This window comes from Nesoenas mayeri (assembly GCF_963082525.1).
Source record: "Nesoenas mayeri genome assembly, chromosome: 34".
Taxonomy (NCBI): domain Eukaryota; kingdom Metazoa; phylum Chordata; class Aves; order Columbiformes; family Columbidae; genus Nesoenas; species Nesoenas mayeri.
This window is the reverse complement of record NC_137575.1, coordinates 46401-66051: the sequence shown is the minus strand read 5'-3', so window position 1 is coordinate 66051 and position 19651 is coordinate 46401. Positions and strand designations below refer to the sequence as shown.

The following is a 19651-nucleotide window of genomic DNA, read 5'->3' as shown; positions in this document are numbered from 1 at the left end:
TTTAGGGTCATTTTGAGTCAATTTTGGGCCATTTTGGGTCAATTTTTGGTCATTTTGGGTCAATTTTGGGTCATTTTGAGTCAATTTTGGGCCATTTTGGGTCCATTTTTAAGTCATTTTGGGCCATTTTGTGTCAATTTTGGGTCAATTTGGGTCATTTTGGGTCATTTTGAGTCATTTTCTGTCAATTTTGAGTCATTTTGAGTCAATTTTGGGTCATTTTGGGGCCATTTTTGAGTCATTTTGGGTCAATTTTGAGTCATTTTGGGTCAATTTGTGAATTTTTGGGCCGTTTTTGAGTCATTTTGGGTCAATTTTGAGTCATTTCGAGTCAATTTTGGATCATTTTGGGTCCATTTTGTGTCAAGTTTGAGTCATTTTGTGTCAATTTTGGGTCATTTTGTGTCACTTTTGGGCCATTTTGTGTCAATTTTGGGTCATTTTGGGTCAATTTTGGGTCATTTTGTGTCACTTTTGGGCCATTTTGTGTCAATTTTGGGTCATTTTGTGTCAATTTCGGGTCATTTTGGGTCCATTTCGAGTCATTTTGGGTCCATTTCACGTCACACTTTTAATACCAAAAACCCCCATTTTCCCCCCAAAATCCACATTTTTCGTCGTCAAAATCCCCATTTTTGGGGCAAAACCCGCGAATTTCAGGCAAAACTTCACATTTTTCAGCCCAAAATCCACAATTTGAAGCCAAAAAAAACCCCCCAAACAACAATTCACAGCAAAACCCCCAATTCCCACCCGGACGCCTGGGTCCCTTGGGGCACTCCTGGGTCCCTCCCTTAACCCCTATTAACCACCCCCCTCCCGAACTCCTGGGTCCCTTGGGGCACTCCTGGGTCCCCTTGGGGCACTCCTGGGTCCATTGGGGCACTCCTGGGTCCCTCCCGTGTCCCTATTAGTGTCTATTGGGGCACTCCTGGGTCCCTTGGGGCACTCCTGGGTCCCTGGGGCACTCCTGGGTCCCTCCCGTGTCCCTATTAGGGTCCATTGGGGCACTCCTGGGTCCCTTGGGGCACTCCTGGGTCCCTCCCGAACTCCTGGGTCCCTTCCCTCCCCCCTCCCCATATCCCCCCTTTTGGGGCACTCCTGGGTCCCTTGGGGCACTCCTGGGTCCCTCCTCCCTTAACCTCTATTAACCCCCTCCCCCCCCCCCACCCCCGAACTCCTGGGTCCCTTGGGGCACTCCTGGGTCCCTCCCGAACTCCTGGGTCCCCTGGGGCACTCCTGGGTCCCTCCCCCCGCCCATATCCCCCCCTTTGGGCACTCCTGGGTCCCCTTGGGGCACTCCTGGGTCCCTCCCTTAACCCTATTAACCACCCCCCTCCCGAACTCCTGGGTCCCTTGGGGCACTCCTGGTCCCTCCCTTAACCCCTATTAACCACCCCCCTCCCGAACTCCTGGGTCCCTTGGGGCACTCCTGGGTCCCTCCCCCCCCCCCCAATCCCCCTTATCTTGTGGGTCCTGGCCACGCCCACCGGAACCACCCCCCATAAGTGACCAACCAGGCGGCCCATCCCACGGCCCCGCCCACCGCGTTTGCTCGACCAATCAGAGCGGTAGGTCAGGGTGACGCCCAACAGCGCCTGCCAACCCACCAATAGCGTCACGTTCAGCAGGAACAGCGCGTCCAACGCCCACCCCGGACGCCTGGGTCCCTCCCGGACGCCTGGGTCCCTTCCCCATAACCCCCCCAGAACTCCTGGGTCCTCCCAACTATCGACCGTTGAGTCCATTGGGGGCACTCCTGGGTCCCTCCCGGACTCCTGGGTCCCTTGGGGCACTCCTGGGTCCCTCCCGGACTCCTGGGTCCATTGGGGCACTCCTGGGTCCCTCCCGGACTCCTGGGTCCCTTGGGGCACTCCTGGGTCCCTCCCATGTCTCCATTGCCTCTAAGCCCGAACTCCTGGGTCCCCCCCGAACTCCTGGGTCCCCTGGGGCACTCCTGGGTCCCTCCCGAACTCCTGGGTCCCCCCAGAACCCACGTGACCTTCCCCGAACTCCTGGGTCCATTGGGGCACTCCGTGGGTCCCTCCCGGACTCCTGGGTCCATTGGGGCACTCCTGGGTCCCTCCCGAACTCCTGGGTCCCCTGGGGCACTCCTGGGTCCCTCCCGAACTCCTGGGTCCCCCCAGAACCCACGTGACCTTCCCCGAACTCCTGGGTCCCTTGGGGCACTCCTGGGTCCCCTCCCAGCCTCCTGGGGCACTCCTGGGTCCCTCCGTTTCCCGCCAAGCGAGGCCCCGCCCACCCCATTGACTCCACCCCCTCGGCTCCTCCTCCTCCAAGCCCCGCCCCCCCCGGCCCCGCCCCTTTCCCGCCGGCCATCCCCGTAGAGCGCGCGCCCCAGCAGCCCCGCCTCCTCCGCCAGCCCAGGGCGCAATAGACCAATGAGAACGCTTGGCGGGAAAGCAGCGGGCCCTCCCATTGGGCGCCGCTGGCCCGGCAGGGGGCGGGGCTTCCGTGGGGCAGCAGCAGCAGCCCGGCCGCCATTGGTTGACGCAACGCCCCAAAGCGCTTTCGACCAATGAGAGGAGGCGGGGGGCGGAGTTCCAGACGGCCACGCCCACCAGCCAGCGGCCAATCAGGCGCAGCACGAAGGCGGGAGGGGGGGCGGAGCAGCGGCAGCGAAGCGACCAATAGGGAGGCGACAAAGAGTGACGTCCAACCGCCCGCTGAGGTTCACCAGGCGCCTGGGGGGGGAGGGGGCGCCGGACGCCTGGGTCCCTTGGGGCACTCCTGGGTCCCCTATTTGGGTCCCTTGGGGCACTCCTGGGTCCCTCCCGAACTCCTGGGTCCCCTATTTGGGTCCCTTGGGGCACTCCTGGTCCCTCCCGAACTCCTGGGTCCCTATTTGGGTCCCTTGGGGCACTCCTGGGTCCCTCCCGAACTCCTGGGTCCCCTATTTGGGTCCCTTGGGGCACTCCTGGGTCCCTATTTGGGTCCCTTGGGGCACTCCTGGGTCCCTCTCTCCGAACTCCTGGGTCCCTATTCGGGTCCCTTGGGGCACTCCTGGGTCCCCCATTTGGGTCCCTTGGGGCACTCCTGGGTCCCTATTTGGGTCCCTTTGGGGCACTCCTGGGTCCCTTTGGGGCACTCCTGGGTCCCTCCCTCCCCTATTAAACCCATTGGGGCACTCCTGGGTCCCCTATTTGGGTCCCTTGGGGCACTCCTGGGTCCCTCTCCCGAACTCCTGGGTCCCCTATTTGGGTCCCTTGGGCACTCCTGGTCCCTCCCGAACTCCTGGGTCCCTCTTCACCCCCATGTCCCGTCCCCCCCCCTCGCCATGTCCCCCCCCCGGGGCACTCCTGGGTCCCTCCCCCCCCACTTTGGGGCACTCCTGGGTCCCTTGGGCACTCCTGGGTCCCTTGGGGCACTCCTGGGTCCCTCCCGAACTCCTGGGTCCCTTGGGGCACTCCTGGGTCCCTCCCCGAACTCCTGGGTCCCTCCCCACCCCCATGTTCCCCCCCCCACAAGTCCCCCCCAAGTTCCCCCCATTGGGGCACTCCTGGGTCCCTCCCGAACTCCTGGGTCCCCTGGGGCACTCCTGGGTCCCCCCATGCATTACTCACGCCTCCAGTCGGTTATGGGGCGAAGCGAAGACGCTATGGGGCTGAGCCTGGAGCCGCAGGATCGGGCCCAGCCCACAAGTGCCGCCAGCCCCACGGCGTGAGCCCGCGGGAAGCGCCCTCCACCCCATAGCGCCCGCTGCCCCACGGCAAAGGCCCCGCAGCGCCGCCCCACACGCCCGCCCCACGGCGCCCAGACCCATAGGGCTGAGCCCCATAGCGGTCCGACCCATAGGGTGTCTGACCCATAGGGTTGAGCCCCCATAGGGGTCTGACCCATAGGGTTCGGATCAATAGGGTTCTGCCCCATAGGATTCGCACCTATAGGGTTTGGACCCATAGGATTGGGCCCCATAGGGTTCTGCCCCATAGGGTTGAGCCCCATAGGATTCGGACCCATAGGGGTCAGACCCATAGGGTTCTGCCCCATAGGGTTGAGCCCCATAGGATTCGAGACCCATAGGGGTCGGACCCATAGAATTGAGCTCCATAGGGTTCTGACCCATAGGACTCGGACCCATAGGGTTCTGCCCCATAGAATTGAGCTCCATAAGGTTCTGCCCTATAGGATTCGGACCCATAGGGTCGGACCCATAGAATTGAGCTCCATAGGGTTCTGCCCCATAGAATTGAGCCCCATAGCGTTCTGCCCCATAGCGCCCGCACCCATAGGGTTCTGCTCCATAGGGATCACACCCATAGGGTTCAGCCCCATAGCGCCCAGCCCCATAGCGCCCGGCCCCATAGCGATGGGACCCATAGGGATCGGACCCATAGGGGTGACGGAGCGCTCCGCCCCCTAAGTGCCCCCCCCCCCCCCCCCCCCCCCCCCCAATTCGGCTGCCGCGGGGGATTGTGGGAACAGCTGCACAAGGACAAGGGGGGGAGGGGAAGGGCACGGGGAGGGACCCAGGAGTGCCCCAAGGGACCCAGGAGTTCGGGGGGGGGACCCAGGAGTGCCCCCAATGGAGTTAATAGGGCGGGGAGGGACCCAGGAGTTCGGGAGGGACCCAGGAGTGCCCCAATGGACCCAGGAGTTCGGGGGGGGGACCCAGGCTCTGTGGGGCACAATGAGTAATGTATGGGGATCTATGGGGCACTCCTGGGTCCCCCCCCGAACTCCTGGGTCCCTCCCTTAACCCCTTCCCCCCCCCCCCCCCCCCGCTCTCCGAACTCCTGGGTCCCTCCCGCCCCCCCCCCAGTCCCCATTGGGGCACTCCTGGGTCCCTTTTGGGGCACTCCTGGGTCCCTGTGCATTAACAATGGGGATCTATGGGGCACTCCTGGGTCCCTAAGTGGCAACTATAGGGCTCTATGGGGCACTCCTGGGTCCCCCCCCGAACTCCTGGGTCCCCTACTTGGGTCCCTTTGGGGCACTCCTGGGTCCCTGTGCATTAACAATGGGATCTATGGGGCACTCCTGGGTCCCTTTGGGGCATTCCTGGGTCCCTTTTGGGGCACTCCTGGGTCCTTTTGGGGCACTCCTGGGTCCCTGTGCATTAACAATGGGGATCAATGGGGCACTCCTGGGTCCCTCTGGGGCACTCCTGGGTCCTTCTGGGGCACTCCTGGGTCCCTTGGCATTAACAATGGGGCTCTATGGGGCACTCCTGGGTCCCTAAATGTCAACTATAGGGCTCTATGGGGCACTCCTGGGTCCCTTCATGCACTATTAAACCCATTGGGGCACTCCTGGGTCCCTATTTGGGGCACTACCTGGGTCCCTTTGGGGCACTCCTGGGTCCCTGTGCATTAACAATGGGGATCTATGGGGCACTCCTGGGTCCCTAAGCATTAACAATGGGGCTCTATGGGGCACTCCTGGGTCCCTAAATGTCAACTATAGGGCTCTATGGGGCACTCCTGGGTCCCATTTGGGGCACTCCTGGGTCCCTTCATGCACTATTAAGCCCATTGGGGCACTCCTGGGTCCCTATTTGGGGCACTCCTGGGTCCCTTGGGGCACTCCTGGGTCCCTAAGTGGCAACTATAGGGATCTATAGGGCACTCCTGGGTCCCTTTGGGGCACTCCTGGGTCCCTTGGCATTAACAATGGGCTCAATGGGGCACTCCTGGGTCCCTCTTGAACTCCTGGGTCCCCTATTTGGGGTCCATTGGGGCACTCCTGGGTCCCTTTGGGGCACTCCTGGGTCCCTTGGCATTAACAATGGGGATCAATGGGGCACTCTTGGGTCCCTTTTGGGCACTCCTGGGTCCCTCTAGTGTATCTTTGGGGTCCCTTGGGGCACTCCTGGGTCCCTTGGCATTAACAATGGGGCTCTATGGGGCACTCCTGGGTCCCTCTGGGGCACTCCTGGGTCCCTTTGGGGCACTCCTGGGTCCCTTGGCATTAACAATGGGGCTCAATGGGGCACTCCTGGGTCCCTCTGGGGCACTCCTGGGTCCCTCTAGTGTATCTTTGGGGGTCCCTTGGGGGCACTCCTGGGTCCCTTGGCATTAACAATGGGGCTCTATGGGCACTCCTGGGTCCCTCTGGGGCACTCCTGGGTCCCCTTTGGGGCACTCCTGGGTCCCTAATCATTAACAATGGGGATCTATGGGGCACTCCTGGGTCCCTTGGGGCACTCCTGGGTCCCTTGGCATTAACAATGGGGCTCAATGGGGCACTCCTGGGTCCCTAAGCGTTAACAATGGGGATCAATGGGGCACTCCTGGGTCCCTTTGGGGCACTCCTGGGTCCCTAAATGTCAACTATAGGGCTCTATGGGGCAGCTCCTGGGTCCCATTTGGGGCACTCCTGGGTCCCTTCATGCACTATTAAGCCCATTGGGGCACTCCTGGGTCCCTATTTGGGGCACTCCTGGGTCCCTTGGGGCACTCCTGGGTCCCTTGGCATTAACAATGGGGCTCTATGGGGCACTCCTGGGTCCCTCTGGGGCACTCCTGGGTCCCTAATCATTAACAATGGGGCTCAATGGGGCACTCTGGGTCCCTAAGTGGCAACTATAGGGCTCTATGGGGCACTCCTGGGTCCCCCCCGAACTCCTGGGTCCCCTACTTGGGTCCCTTTGGGGCACTCCTGGGTCCCTGTGCATTAACAATGGGGATCTATGGGGCACTCCTGGGTCCTTTTGGGGCACTCCTGGGTCCCTAAGCATCAATGCCATGTATCTATGGGGCACTCCTGGGGCACTCCTGGGTCCCTAAATGTCAACTATAGGGCTCTATGGGGCACTCCTGGGTCCCCCCCGAACTCCTGGGTCCCCTACTTGGGTCCCTTTGGGGCACTCCTGGGTCCCTTTGGGGCACTCCTGGGTCCCTTGGCATTAACAATGGGGCTCAATGGGGCACTCCTGGGTCCTTGGGGCACTCCTGGGTCCCTTTGTGTCAACTATAGGGATCTATGGGGCACTCCTGGGTCCCTTGGGGCACTCCTGGGTCCCTCCCCTCCCCCCCCATTAATTTAACCCCTTTTAACCTTTTCCTTTATTTTTTTTATTATTTCCAGGACCGAGACAAAAACCCAAAAAAAACCCCCAAAAAAAGACCCAAAACAACTAAAACTCCCCCCAAAAAAATCCCCCCCCCCTCCCCCCCTCCCCCTCCGGAAATGGGGGGGGGGAGGGGGGAGGGGGCGTGGCCACTCACAGGCCACGCCCCCTCCCCTTGGCCCCTCCCATTGGGTGGGTGGGGGGGGGAGGGTAAAGGGGGCGGAGCCTCGGGGGGGGGGGAAGTGGGGGGGGGGGGGTGGGGCCTCATTACCTAGGGAGACAAAGGGGGGGGGGGGTTAAGCCACGCCCACTTTAGGCCACGCCCCCTTTAAGCCTATAGGGACCCCCCTTAAGCCCGCCCCCTTTAGGCCACGCCCCCTTTACCCCCCCCCCCCCCCCCATTACCCCCTATTACCCCCCATTACCCCCTATTAGGCCACACAAGCCCCGCCCACCCGAGGCCACGCCCCCATAGGCCCCTCCCACCCCAAGCCCCGCCCCCTTTACCCCCCCCCATTACCCCCTATTACCCCCTATTAGGCCACCCCAGCCCCGCCCACTCGAGGCCACGCCCCCAGAGGCCCCGCCCATCCCAAGCCCCGCCCCCTTTACCCCCCCCCATTACCCCCTATTACCCCCCTATTATCCCCTATTAGGCCACCCAAGCCCCGCCCACTCGAGGCCACGCCCCCAGAGGCCCCGCCCATCCCAAGCCCCGCCCCTTTACCCCCCCCCATTAACCCCCTATTACCCCCCATTATCCCCTATTAGGCCACCCCAGCCCCGCCCACTCGAGGCCACGCCCCCCATAGGCCACGCCCACCCCCCCAGGCCCCGCCCCCTTTACCCCCCCCATTACCCCCTATTACCCCCCATTATCCCCTATTACTCCCCATTATCCCCTATTAGGCCACCCAAGCCCCGCCCACTCGAGGCCACGCCCCCATAGGCCCCTCCCACCCCAAGCCCCGCCCACCCCACCCCAAGCCCCGCCCCCTTTACCCCCCCCATTACCCCCTATTACCCCCCATTACCCCCTATTACCCCCTATTAGGCCACCCAAGCCCCGCCCACTCGAGGCCACGCCCCCCAGAGGCCCCTCCCACCCCAAGCCCCTCCCACCCCTCCCAAGCCCCGCCCCCTTTACCCCCCCCCATTACCCCTATTACCCCCTATTACCCCCCATTATCCCCTATTACTCCCCATTATCCCCTATTAGGCCACCCCAGCCCCGCCCACTCGAGGCCACGCCCCCCCATAGGCCACGCCCACCCCCCCAGGCCCCGCCCCCTCACATGCTGGGGGGGGTGAAGAGCCCCTGCAGGGTCAGGCACTGCGACAGGTTCAGAGCTGCGGAAACGGCCCAAAATGACCCAAAATGAGGCGAAATGAGCCCAAAATGATGCGAAATTCAGACAGAGCGACCCCCAAATTGACCAAAATTGACCCAAAGTGACTTAAAATGACCCAAAATTGAGGGAAATTGAGTCAAAATTGAGGAAATTGAGGAGAAGTTGGAGCAAGTTGGAGCAAAATTGACACAAAATGACCCAAAATTGAACCAAATTGACCCAAAATTGACTCAAATTGACCCAAAATTGACTCAAATTGACCCAAAATTGAAGCAAATTGGACCAAAATTGACTCAAATTGACCCAAATTGATCAAAATTGACGTCAAAATTGAGCAAAATTGAACCAAAATTGACCCAAAATTGACCCAAAATGACCCAAAATGACCCAAAATTGAGGCAAATTGGACCAAAATTGAACCAAATTGACCCAAACTTGACCCAAAATGACCCAAAATTGAACCAAATTGACACAAAATTGAGGTAAAATGACCCAAATTGAAGCAAATTGACTCAAAATTGACCAAATTTGACCCAAAATTGAACCAAAATGACCCAAAATGACCCAAAATTGAGGCAAATTGGACCAAAATTGAACCAAATTGACTCAAAATTGAACCAAATTGACACAAAATTGAATCAAATTGACACAAAATGACCCAAAATTGAACCAAATTGGACCAAAATTGACCCAAAATGACCCAAAATTGAGGCAAATTGACCCAAAATTGAACCAAATTGGCCCAAAATTGAAGCAAATTGACCCAAAATTGAACCAAATTGACTCAAAATTGACCCAAATGACCCAAAATTGAGGCAAATTGGCCCAAAATTGACAGAAAATTGAACCAAAATGACCCAAAATTGAGCAAAATTGACTCAAAATTGAGCAAAATTGAACCAAAATTGACTCAAATTGACACAAAATTGACTTAAAATGACCCAAAATTGAGGCAAAAATTGACACAAAATTGACCCAAAATGAACAAAATTGGCCCAAAATTGATCAAAATTGACGCCAAAATTGAACCAAAATTGGACCAAAATTGACCCCAAATTGAATCAAATTGGCCCAAAATTGACCCAAAATGACCCAAAATTGAACCAAATTGACCCAAATTGACCCAAAATTGACCAAATTTGACCCAAATTGACTCCAAATCACCCAAAATTGACCCAAAATGACCCAAAATTGAGTCCCCAGCCCCATAGCTCCCCCCCCCAGCCCCATAGCGCCCCATAGCGCCCCCCCCCACCCCAGCCCCATAGCGCCCCCTCCACCCCATAGCACCCCCCCATCCCCAGACCCATAGCGCCCCCCCACCCCATAGCCCCCCAGCCCCATAGCGCCCCATAGCGCCCCCCATAATGCCCCATAGCACCCCCCCACCCCCAGCCCCATAGCGCCCCCTCCACCCCATAGCGCCCCATAGCACCCCATAGCGTCCCCCCCACCCCCAGCCCCATAGCGCCCCATAGCGCCCCCTATAATGCCCCATAGCACCCCCCCATCCTCAGACCCATAGCGCCCCCCCACCCCATACCCCAGCCCCATAGCACCCCATAATGCCCCATAGCACCCCATAGCACCCCATAGCCCCCCCAGCCCCATAGCGCCCCATAGCGCCCCCCATAATGTCCCATAGCACCCCCCCACCCCCAGCCCCATAGCGCCCCATAGCGCCCCCCATAATGCCCCATAGCACCCCATAGCACCCCATAGCCCCCCAGCCCCATAGCGCCCATAGCGCCCCTATAATACCCCATAGCACCCCCCCCACCCCCAGCCCCATAGCGCTCCCCCCCCACCCCATAGCACCCCATAGCCCCCCAGCCCCATAGCGCCCCTATAATACCCCATAGCACCCCCCCACCCCCAGACCCATAGCGCCCCCCCCACCCCATAGCGCCCCATAGCACCCCCAGCCCCATAGCGCCCCATAGCGCCCCCCATAATGCCCCATAGCACCCCATAGCACCCATAGCCCCCCAGCCCCATAGCGCCCCATAGCGCCCCCTATAATACCCCATAGCACCCCCCCATCCCCAGCCCCATAGCGCCCCCCACCCCATAGCCCCCCAGCCCCATAGCGCCCCATAGCACCCCAGCCCCATAGCGCCCCATAGCGCCCCCTATAATACCCCATAGCACCCCCCCACCCCCAGCCCCATAGCGCCCCCCCCCATCCCATAGCACCCCATAGCGCCCCAGCCCCATAGCACCCCATAGCACCCCATAGCACCCCCAGCCCCATAGCACCCCATAGCGCCCCATAGCGCCCCCCCCACCCCATAGCACCCCATAGGACCCCCAGCCCCATAGCACCCCATAGCACCCCATAGCCCCCCAGCCCCATAGCACCCCATAGCACCCCCCATAATGCCCCATAGCACCCCCCTCCACCCCCAGCCCCATAGCACCCTATAGCACCCCCAGCCCATAGTGCCCCATAGCGCCCCACACGTACCCGTGAGCGCCGCGGGGCTCAGCCCCCACAAGTGCAGCGCCGCCCCATTGAGCTGCAGAGCGGCCGGGGGGGCAACTGCAGCCCCGAGCCTGCGGGCGACCCACAACTTAGGGGGCGGACCCACAACTTATGGGGCAGACCCACAAGTTATGGGGCAGAGACCCATAACCACCCCCCAGGACCCACAGCTTAGGGGGCACAGACCCATAACCACCCCCGGGACCTACAACTTAGGGGCGGACCCACAACTTATGGGGCAGAGACCCATAACCAGCCCCAGGACCCACAGGTTATGGGGCACAGACCCACAAGTTATGGGGTACAGACCCATAACCAGCCCCAGGACCCACAAGTTGGGGGGCGGACCCACAAGTTATGGGGCAGACCCATAAGTTATGGGGGACAGACCCATAACCAACATCATGACCCTCAACTTAGGGGGCGGACCCACAACTTATGGGGCACAGACCCATAACCACCCCCAGGACCCACAGCTTAGGGGGCGGACCCACAAGTTATGGGGGCAGACCCATAACCGTCCCCAGGATCCATGAGTTATGGGCACAGACCCCACAAGTTATGGGGCACAGACCCATAACCACCCCTGGGACCCACAGCTTAGAGTGTGGACCCACAAGTTACGGGGCAGACCCATAAGTTAGGGGGGACAGACCCATAACCAGCCCCAAGACCCACAGCTTAGAGGGCGGACCCACAAGTTATGGGGCAGACCCACAACTTAGGGGGCACAGACCCATAACCACCCCCAGGACCCACAACTTATGGGGCACAGACCCATAACCACCCCTGGGACCCACAACTTAGGGGGTGGACCCACAAGTTATGGGGCAGACCCACAACTTAGGGGGCACAGACCCATAACCACCCCCAGGACCCACAACTTATGGGGCACAGACCCATAACTACCCCTGGGACCCACAACTTAGGGGGTGGACCCACAAGTTATGGGGCAGACCCACAACTTAGGGGGCACAGACCCATAACCACCCCCAGGACCCACAACTTATGGGGCACAGACCCATAACCACCCCTGGGACCCACAACTTAGGGGGTGGACCCACAAGTTATGGGGCAGACCCACAACTTATGGTGCAAACCCATAACCACCCCCAGGACCCACAGCTTAGGGGGCAAACCCACAACTTATAGGGCACAGACCCATAACCAACCTCCAGGACCCACAGCTTAGAGGGCGGACCCACAAGTTATGGGGCAGACCCACAAGTTATGGGGCAGATCCACAACTTACGGGGCAGAGACCCATAACCACCTCCAGGACCCACAACTTATGGGGCACAGACCCATAACCACCCCCAGGACCCACAACTTAGGGGACGGACCCACAACTTATGGGGCAGAGACCCATAACCAGCCCCAGGACCCACAGGTTATGGGGCACAGACCCACAAGTTATGGGGTACACACCCATAACCAGCCCCAGGACCCACAAGTTGGGGGGCGGACCCACAAGTTATGGGGCAGGCCCACAAGTTATGGGGCAGACCCATAAGTTATGGGGGACAGACCCATAACCAACATCATGACCCTCAACTTAGGGGGCGGACCCACAACTTATGGGGCACAGACCCATAACCACCCCCAGGACCCACAGCTTAGGGAGCAGACCCACAACTTATGGGGCAGACCCATAACCACTCCCAGGACCCACAAGTTATGGGGCACAGACCCACAAGTTATGGGGCAGACCCATAACCACCCCTGGGACCCACAGCTTAGGGGGCGGACCCACAACTTATGGGGCAGACCCACAACTTATGGGGCAGAGACCCATAACCACCCCCGGGACCCACAACTTAGGGGGCAGACCCATAACCACCCCCATAGACCTCCCATAGACACCCCCATAGCCCCTCATAACCCCCCCATAGCCCCTCATAACTCCCCCCATAGATGCCCCATAGCCCCCCATAACCAACCCCATAGACCCCCATAGACCCCCCATAACCACCCCCATAGCCCCCCATAGACCCCCCATTGACCCCCATTGTCCCCATTGACCCATTGACCCATTGATTCCCATTGACCCCATTGACCCCCATTGACTTCTATTGATCTCTATGGGTGTCTATGGGTCCCAGTGACCCCCATTGACCCCATTGACCTCATTGACCTATTGAACCACATTGAGCCCATTGACCCCATTGACCCATTGACCCCATTGACCCCATTGACCCATTGACCCCATTGACCCCATTGACCCATTGGCCCCACTGACCTCATTGACTCCCATTGATTCCTATTGATTCCCATTGACCCCCATTGATCCCCATTGACCCCATTGTCCCCATTGATACCCATAGACCCCCATTGATCCCCATTGACCCCCATTGACTCCTATTGACTCTCATTGACCCCCATTGCCCCATTGACCCCATTGACCCCACTGACCCCCATTGATTCCCATTGACCCAATTGACTCCCATTGATTCCTATTGACTCTCATTGACTCCCATTGATTCCAATTGATCCTCATTGACCCCCATTGACCCCATTGACCCCCATTGACCCATTGACCCCATTGCCCCCATTGACCCCCATTGTCTCCATTGACCCATTGACCCCATTGCCCCCATTGATTCCCATTGACCCCATTGACCCCCATTGACTTCTATTGATCTCTATGGGTATCTATGGGTCCCAGTGACCCCCATTGACCCCCATTGCCCCCATTGACCCCCATTGCCCCCATTGATCCCATTGACCCCATTGACCCAATTGACTCCCATTGATTCCTATTGACTCTCATTGACTCCCATTGATTCCAATTGATGCCCATTGACCCCCATTGACCCCCATTGATTCCCATTGACCCCATTGACCCCATTGACCCCCATTGACCCCCATTGATTCCCATTGACTCTCATTGACCCCCATTGATTCCCATTGATTCCCATTGACCCCATTGACCCCCATTGACTTCCATTGATCCCCACTGATTCCAATTGATTCCCATTGACCCCCATTGACTTCCATTGATTCCCATTGACCCCATTGACCCCCATTGACTTCCATTGATCCCCATTGACCCCATTGACCCCCATTGACCCCCACTGACCCATTGACCCCATTGTCCCCATTACCCCCATTACCCCCATCACCCCCATCGCCCCCATTGACCCATTGACCCCATTGACCCCCATTGACTCCCATTGATTCCAATTGATTCCTATTCACCCCCATTGACCCCATTGACCCCATTGATTCCTACTGACCCCCATTGACTCCCATTGATTCCAATTGGATCCTGTTGACTTCCATTGACCCCATTGACCCCCATTGACTCCCATTGATTCCCATTGATTCCCATTGACCCCATTGACCCCCATTGACTTCCATTGATCCCCATTGACCCCATTGACCCCCATTGACCCCCATTGACCCATTGACCCCATTGTCCCCATTACCCCCATCACCCCCATCACCCCCATCACCCCCATTGACCCATTGACCCCATTGACCCCCATTGACTCCCATTGATCCCAATTGGATCCTATTGACTTCCATTGACCCCATTGACCCCCATTGACTCCCACTGACTCCCATTGACTTCCATTGATTCCAATTGATCCCCATTGACTCCCATTGACCCCATTGACCCCCATTGACCCATTGACCCCCATTGACCCATTGTCCCCATTACCCCCATCACCCCCATTACCCCCATCACCCCCATCGCCCCCATTGCCCCATTGACCCCATTGACCCCCATTGACCCATTGACCCCCATTGACCCATTGTCCCCATTACCCCCATCACCCCCATTACCCCCATCGCCCCCATTGCCCCATTGACCCCCATCGCCCCCATTGCCCCCCATGTCTCACCCTCGGCCAGCTTGGCGAGCTGCAGGCGCGGCGCGGGCAGCTCGGGGTCCTCGCCGGGGCCCTCGGGGAAGGTGACGTCGCTGGAGCCATCGGGGCGCTCGCTCAGCTGCCCCACACGCATGGGGCGGCCGGCCAGCTCGAAGCCGTGGAGCTGCTCCAGCGCCCGGCGCGCGCACTCCGCCTCCGAGAACTGGAATAGACCAGTATAGACCAGTATGGACCAGTATGGGGTGGTATAGGGTGGTATGGGTCACTAGGGACCAGTTTGGAGTGATACCAGTATGGACCAGTATGGACCAGTATGGACCAGTATGGACCAGTATGGGCCTTTATGGACCTCTATGGGCCACTAGAGGCCAGTAGGGACCAGTAGAGACCATTAGGGAGCAGTTTGGAGCGATACCAGTATAAACCAGTATAGACCAGTATGGACCAGTATGGACCAGTATGGACCTCTATGGGCCACTAGAGGCCAGTAGGGACCACTAGAGACCACTAGGGAGCAGTTTGGAGCGATACCAGTATAAACCAGTATAGACCAGTATGGACCAGTATGGACCAGTATGGGCCTCTATGGACCTCTATGGGCCACTACAGACCACTAGAGACCACTACGGACCACTAGGGACCAATACCAGTATGGACCAGTATAAACCAGTATGGACCAGTATGGACCAGTATGGACCTCTATGGGCCACTAGAGGCCGGTAGGGACCACTAGGGACCACTAGAGACCACTAGGGACCAATACCAGTATAAACCAGTATGGACCAGTATGGACCAGTATGGACCAGTATGGGCCTCTATGGACCTCTATGGGCCACTACAGACCACTAGAGACCACTACGGACCACTAGGGACCAATACCAGTATGGACCAGTATAAACCAGTATGGACCAGTATGGACCAGTATGGACCTCTATGGGCCACTAGAGACCAGTAGGGACCACTAGGGACCACTAGAGACCACTAGGGACCAATACCAGTATAAACCAGTATGGACCAGTATGGACCAGTATGGACCAGTATGGACCAGTATGGACCTCTATGGGCCACTACAGACCACTAGAGACCACTACGGACCACTAGGGACCAATACCAGTATGGACCAGTATAAACCAGTATGGACCAGTATGGACCAGTATGGACCTCTATGGGCCACTAGAGGTCAGTAGGGACCACTAGAGACCACTAGGGAGCAGTTTGGAGCGATACCAGTATAAACCAGTATAGACCAGTATGGACCAGTATGGACCAGTATGGACCTCTACGGACCACTACAGACCACTAGAGATCACTATGGACCACTAGGGACCAGTTTGGAGCGATACCAGTATGGACCAGTATGGACCAGTATGGGCCTCTATGGACCTCTATGGGCCACTACAGACCACTAGAGACCACTACGGACCACTAGGGACCAATACCAGTATGGACCAGTATAAACCAGTATGGACCAGTATGGACCAGTATGGACCTCTATGGGCCACTAGAGGTCAGTAGGGACCACTAGAGACCACTAGGGAGCAGTTTGGAGCGATACCAGTATAAACCAGTATAGACCAGTATGGACCAGTATGGACCAGTATGGACCTCTACGGACCACTACAGACCACTAGAGATCACTATGGACCACTAGGGACCAGTTTGGAGCGATACCAGTATGGACCAGTATGGACCAGTATGGGCCTCTATGGACCTCTATGGGCCACTACAGACCACTAGAGGCCACTATGGACCACTAGGGACCAATACCAGTATAAACCAGTATGGACCAGTATGGACCAGTATGGACCTCTATGGGCCACTAGAGGCCGGTAGGGACCACTAGAGACCACTAGGGACCAATACCAGTATAAACCAGTATAAACCAGTATGGACCAGTATGGACCAGTATGGACCAGTATGGACCAGTATGGGTGATACAGGGCACTAGGAACCAGTAGGGACCACTAGGGACCAGTTTGGAGCACTAGGGACCAGTTCGGAGCGATACCAGTATAAACCAGTATGGACCAGTATGGACCTCTAGAGACCAGTAGGGACCACTAGGGATCACTAGAGACCACTAGGGACCAGTTTGGAGCAATACCAGTATAGACCAGTATAAACCAGTATGGACCAGTATGGATCGATATAGGGCACTAGGGAGCACTAGAGGGCAGTAGGGAGCACTAGGGACCACTAGGGACCAATACGGACCAATACCAGTATAACCCAGTATAACCAGCATAACCCCATATAAACCAGTATAACCCATATAAGCCAGTATAACCCAGTACAACGCCATATAACCCAGTATAAACCCATATAAACCAGTATAACCCCATATAACCCAGTATAACCAGTATAAACCCATATAAACCGGTATAACCCAGTACAACCAGTATAAACCCATATAAACCAGTATAACCCACTATAACAGTATAAACCCATATAAACCAGTATAACCCCATATAACCCAATATAAACCCATATGAACCAGTATAACCCAGTATAACCCATATAAACCTGTATAATCCAGTATAACCAATATAAACCCATATAAATCAGTATAACCCAATATAACCAGTATAAACCCATATAAACCAATATAAACCCATACAAACCAGTATAAACCCATATAAACCAGTACAACCCAGTATAACCAATATAAACCCATAATAACCAGTATAACCCCATATAACCCAGTATAAACCCATATAACCCCATATAACCCAGTATAACCAGTATAAACCCATATAAACCAGTATAACCCATATAACCCAGTATAACCCAGTATAACCAGTATAACCCCATATAACCCAGTATAAACCAATATAACTCCATATAACCCAGTATAACCCAGTATAACCAGTATAAACCCATATAAACCAGTATAACCCCATATAACCCAGTATAAACCCATATAACCTAGTATAACCAGTATAAACCCATATAACCCAGTATAACCCACATAACCCAGTATAACCAGTATAACCCCATATAAACCAGTATAACCCAATATAACCCAGTATAACCAGTATAACCCCATATAAACCAGTATAACCCAATATAACCCAGTATAACCAGTATAACCCCATATAAACCAGTATAACCCAATATAACCCAGTATAACCCCATATAAACCAGTATAACCCAATATAACCCAGTATAATCAGTATAACCCAGTATAACACTATAAAGCCATATAAACCAGTATAACCAGTATAAACCCATATAAACCAGTATAACCCAATATAAACCCATATAACCCAGTATAACCCCATATAACCCAGTATAACCCAATATAACCCAGTATAACCAGTATAACCCCATATAAACCAGTATAACCCAATATAACCCAGTATAATCCCATATAACCCAGTATAACCCAATATAACCCAGTATAACCAGTATAAACCCATATAAACCAGTATAACTCAATATAACCCAGTATAACCAGTATAACCCCATATAAACCAGTATAACCCAATATAACCCAGTATAACCAGTATAACCCCATATAAACCAATAAAACTCCATATAACCCAGTATAACCAGTATAACCCCATATAAACCAGTATAACCCAATATAACCCAGTATAACCCCATATAAACCAGTATAACCCAATATAACCCAGTATAACCAGTATAAACCCATATAAACCAGTATAACCCAATATAACCCAGTATAACCCCATATAAACCAGTATAACCCAATATAACCCAGTATAACCCCATATAAACCAGTATAACCCCATATAAACCAGTATAACCCCATATAACCCAGTATAACCCCATATAAACCAGTATAACCCAATATAACCCAGTATAACCAGTATAACCCCATATAACCCAGTATAACCCACATAACCCAGTATAACCAGTATAACCCCATATAAACCAGTATAACCCAATATAACCCAGTATAATCAGTATAACCCCATATAAACCAGTATAACCCAATATAACCCAGTATAATCAGTATAACCCAGTATAACACTATAAAGCCATATAAACCAGTATAACCAGTATAAACCCATATAAACCAGTATAACCCAATATAAACCCATATAACCCAGTATAACCAGTATAACCAGTATAAACCCATATAAACCAATATAAACCCATATAACCCAGTATAACCAGTATAACCAATATAAACCCATATAACCCAGTATAAACCCCTATAAACCCATATAAACCAGTATGACCCAGTATAAACCCATCTAAACCAGTATAACCCAGTATAACCACTATAAACCCATATACACCAGTATAACCAGTATAAACCCATATAAACCAGTATAATCCCATATAACCCAGTATAAACCCATATGAACCAGTATAACCCCATATAACCCAGTATAACCCAGTATAACCAGTATAAACCCATATAAACCAGTATAAACCCATATAAACCACTATAAACCCATATAAACCAGTAAAACCAGTATAAACCCATATAACCCAGTATAACTCACATAACCCAGTATAACCAGTATAACCCCATATAAACCAATATAACTCCATATAACCCAGTATAACCAGTATAAACCCATATAACCCAGTACAACCCAGTATAACCAGTATAAACCCATATAAACCAGTATAACCCAATATAACCCAGTATAACCCCATATAACCCAGTATAACCCCATATAACCCAGTATAACCCCATATAAACCAGTATAACCCAATATAACCCAGTATAACCAGTATAACCCAGTATAACACTATAAACCCATATAACCCAGTATAACCAGTATAAACCCATATAACCCAGTATAACCCAATATAAACCCATATAACCCAGTATAACCAGTATAACCCAGTATAATCAGTATAACCCCATATAAACCAGTATAACCCAGTATAACCCCATATAAACCAGTATAACCCAATATAAACCCATATAACCCAGTATAACCAGTATAACCCAGTATAACCA

General features: G+C 54.9%; 1 protein-coding gene across 1 annotated transcript in view; it reads right to left on the bottom strand.

The window, feature by feature from the left end:
• Nucleotides 1–7210: 7210 nt before the first annotated feature.
• The window catches only part of LOC308051212 (putative RNA-binding protein 23), a 34489-nt gene continuing 22048 nt past the window's right edge, over nt 7211–19651 (bottom strand). The window contains exons 12-15 of the mRNA XM_080361565.1: nt 14719–14908; nt 10853–10978; nt 8329–8383; nt 7211–7304 (exon numbers count right to left, since the gene is read on the bottom strand). Of these exons, the coding sequence (XP_080217691.1) occupies nt 7301–7304; nt 8329–8383; nt 10853–10978; nt 14719–14908 (375 nt within the window). The 3' untranslated portion in view covers nt 7211–7300. The remainder of the gene's footprint in view (nt 7305–8328; nt 8384–10852; nt 10979–14718; nt 14909–19651) is intronic.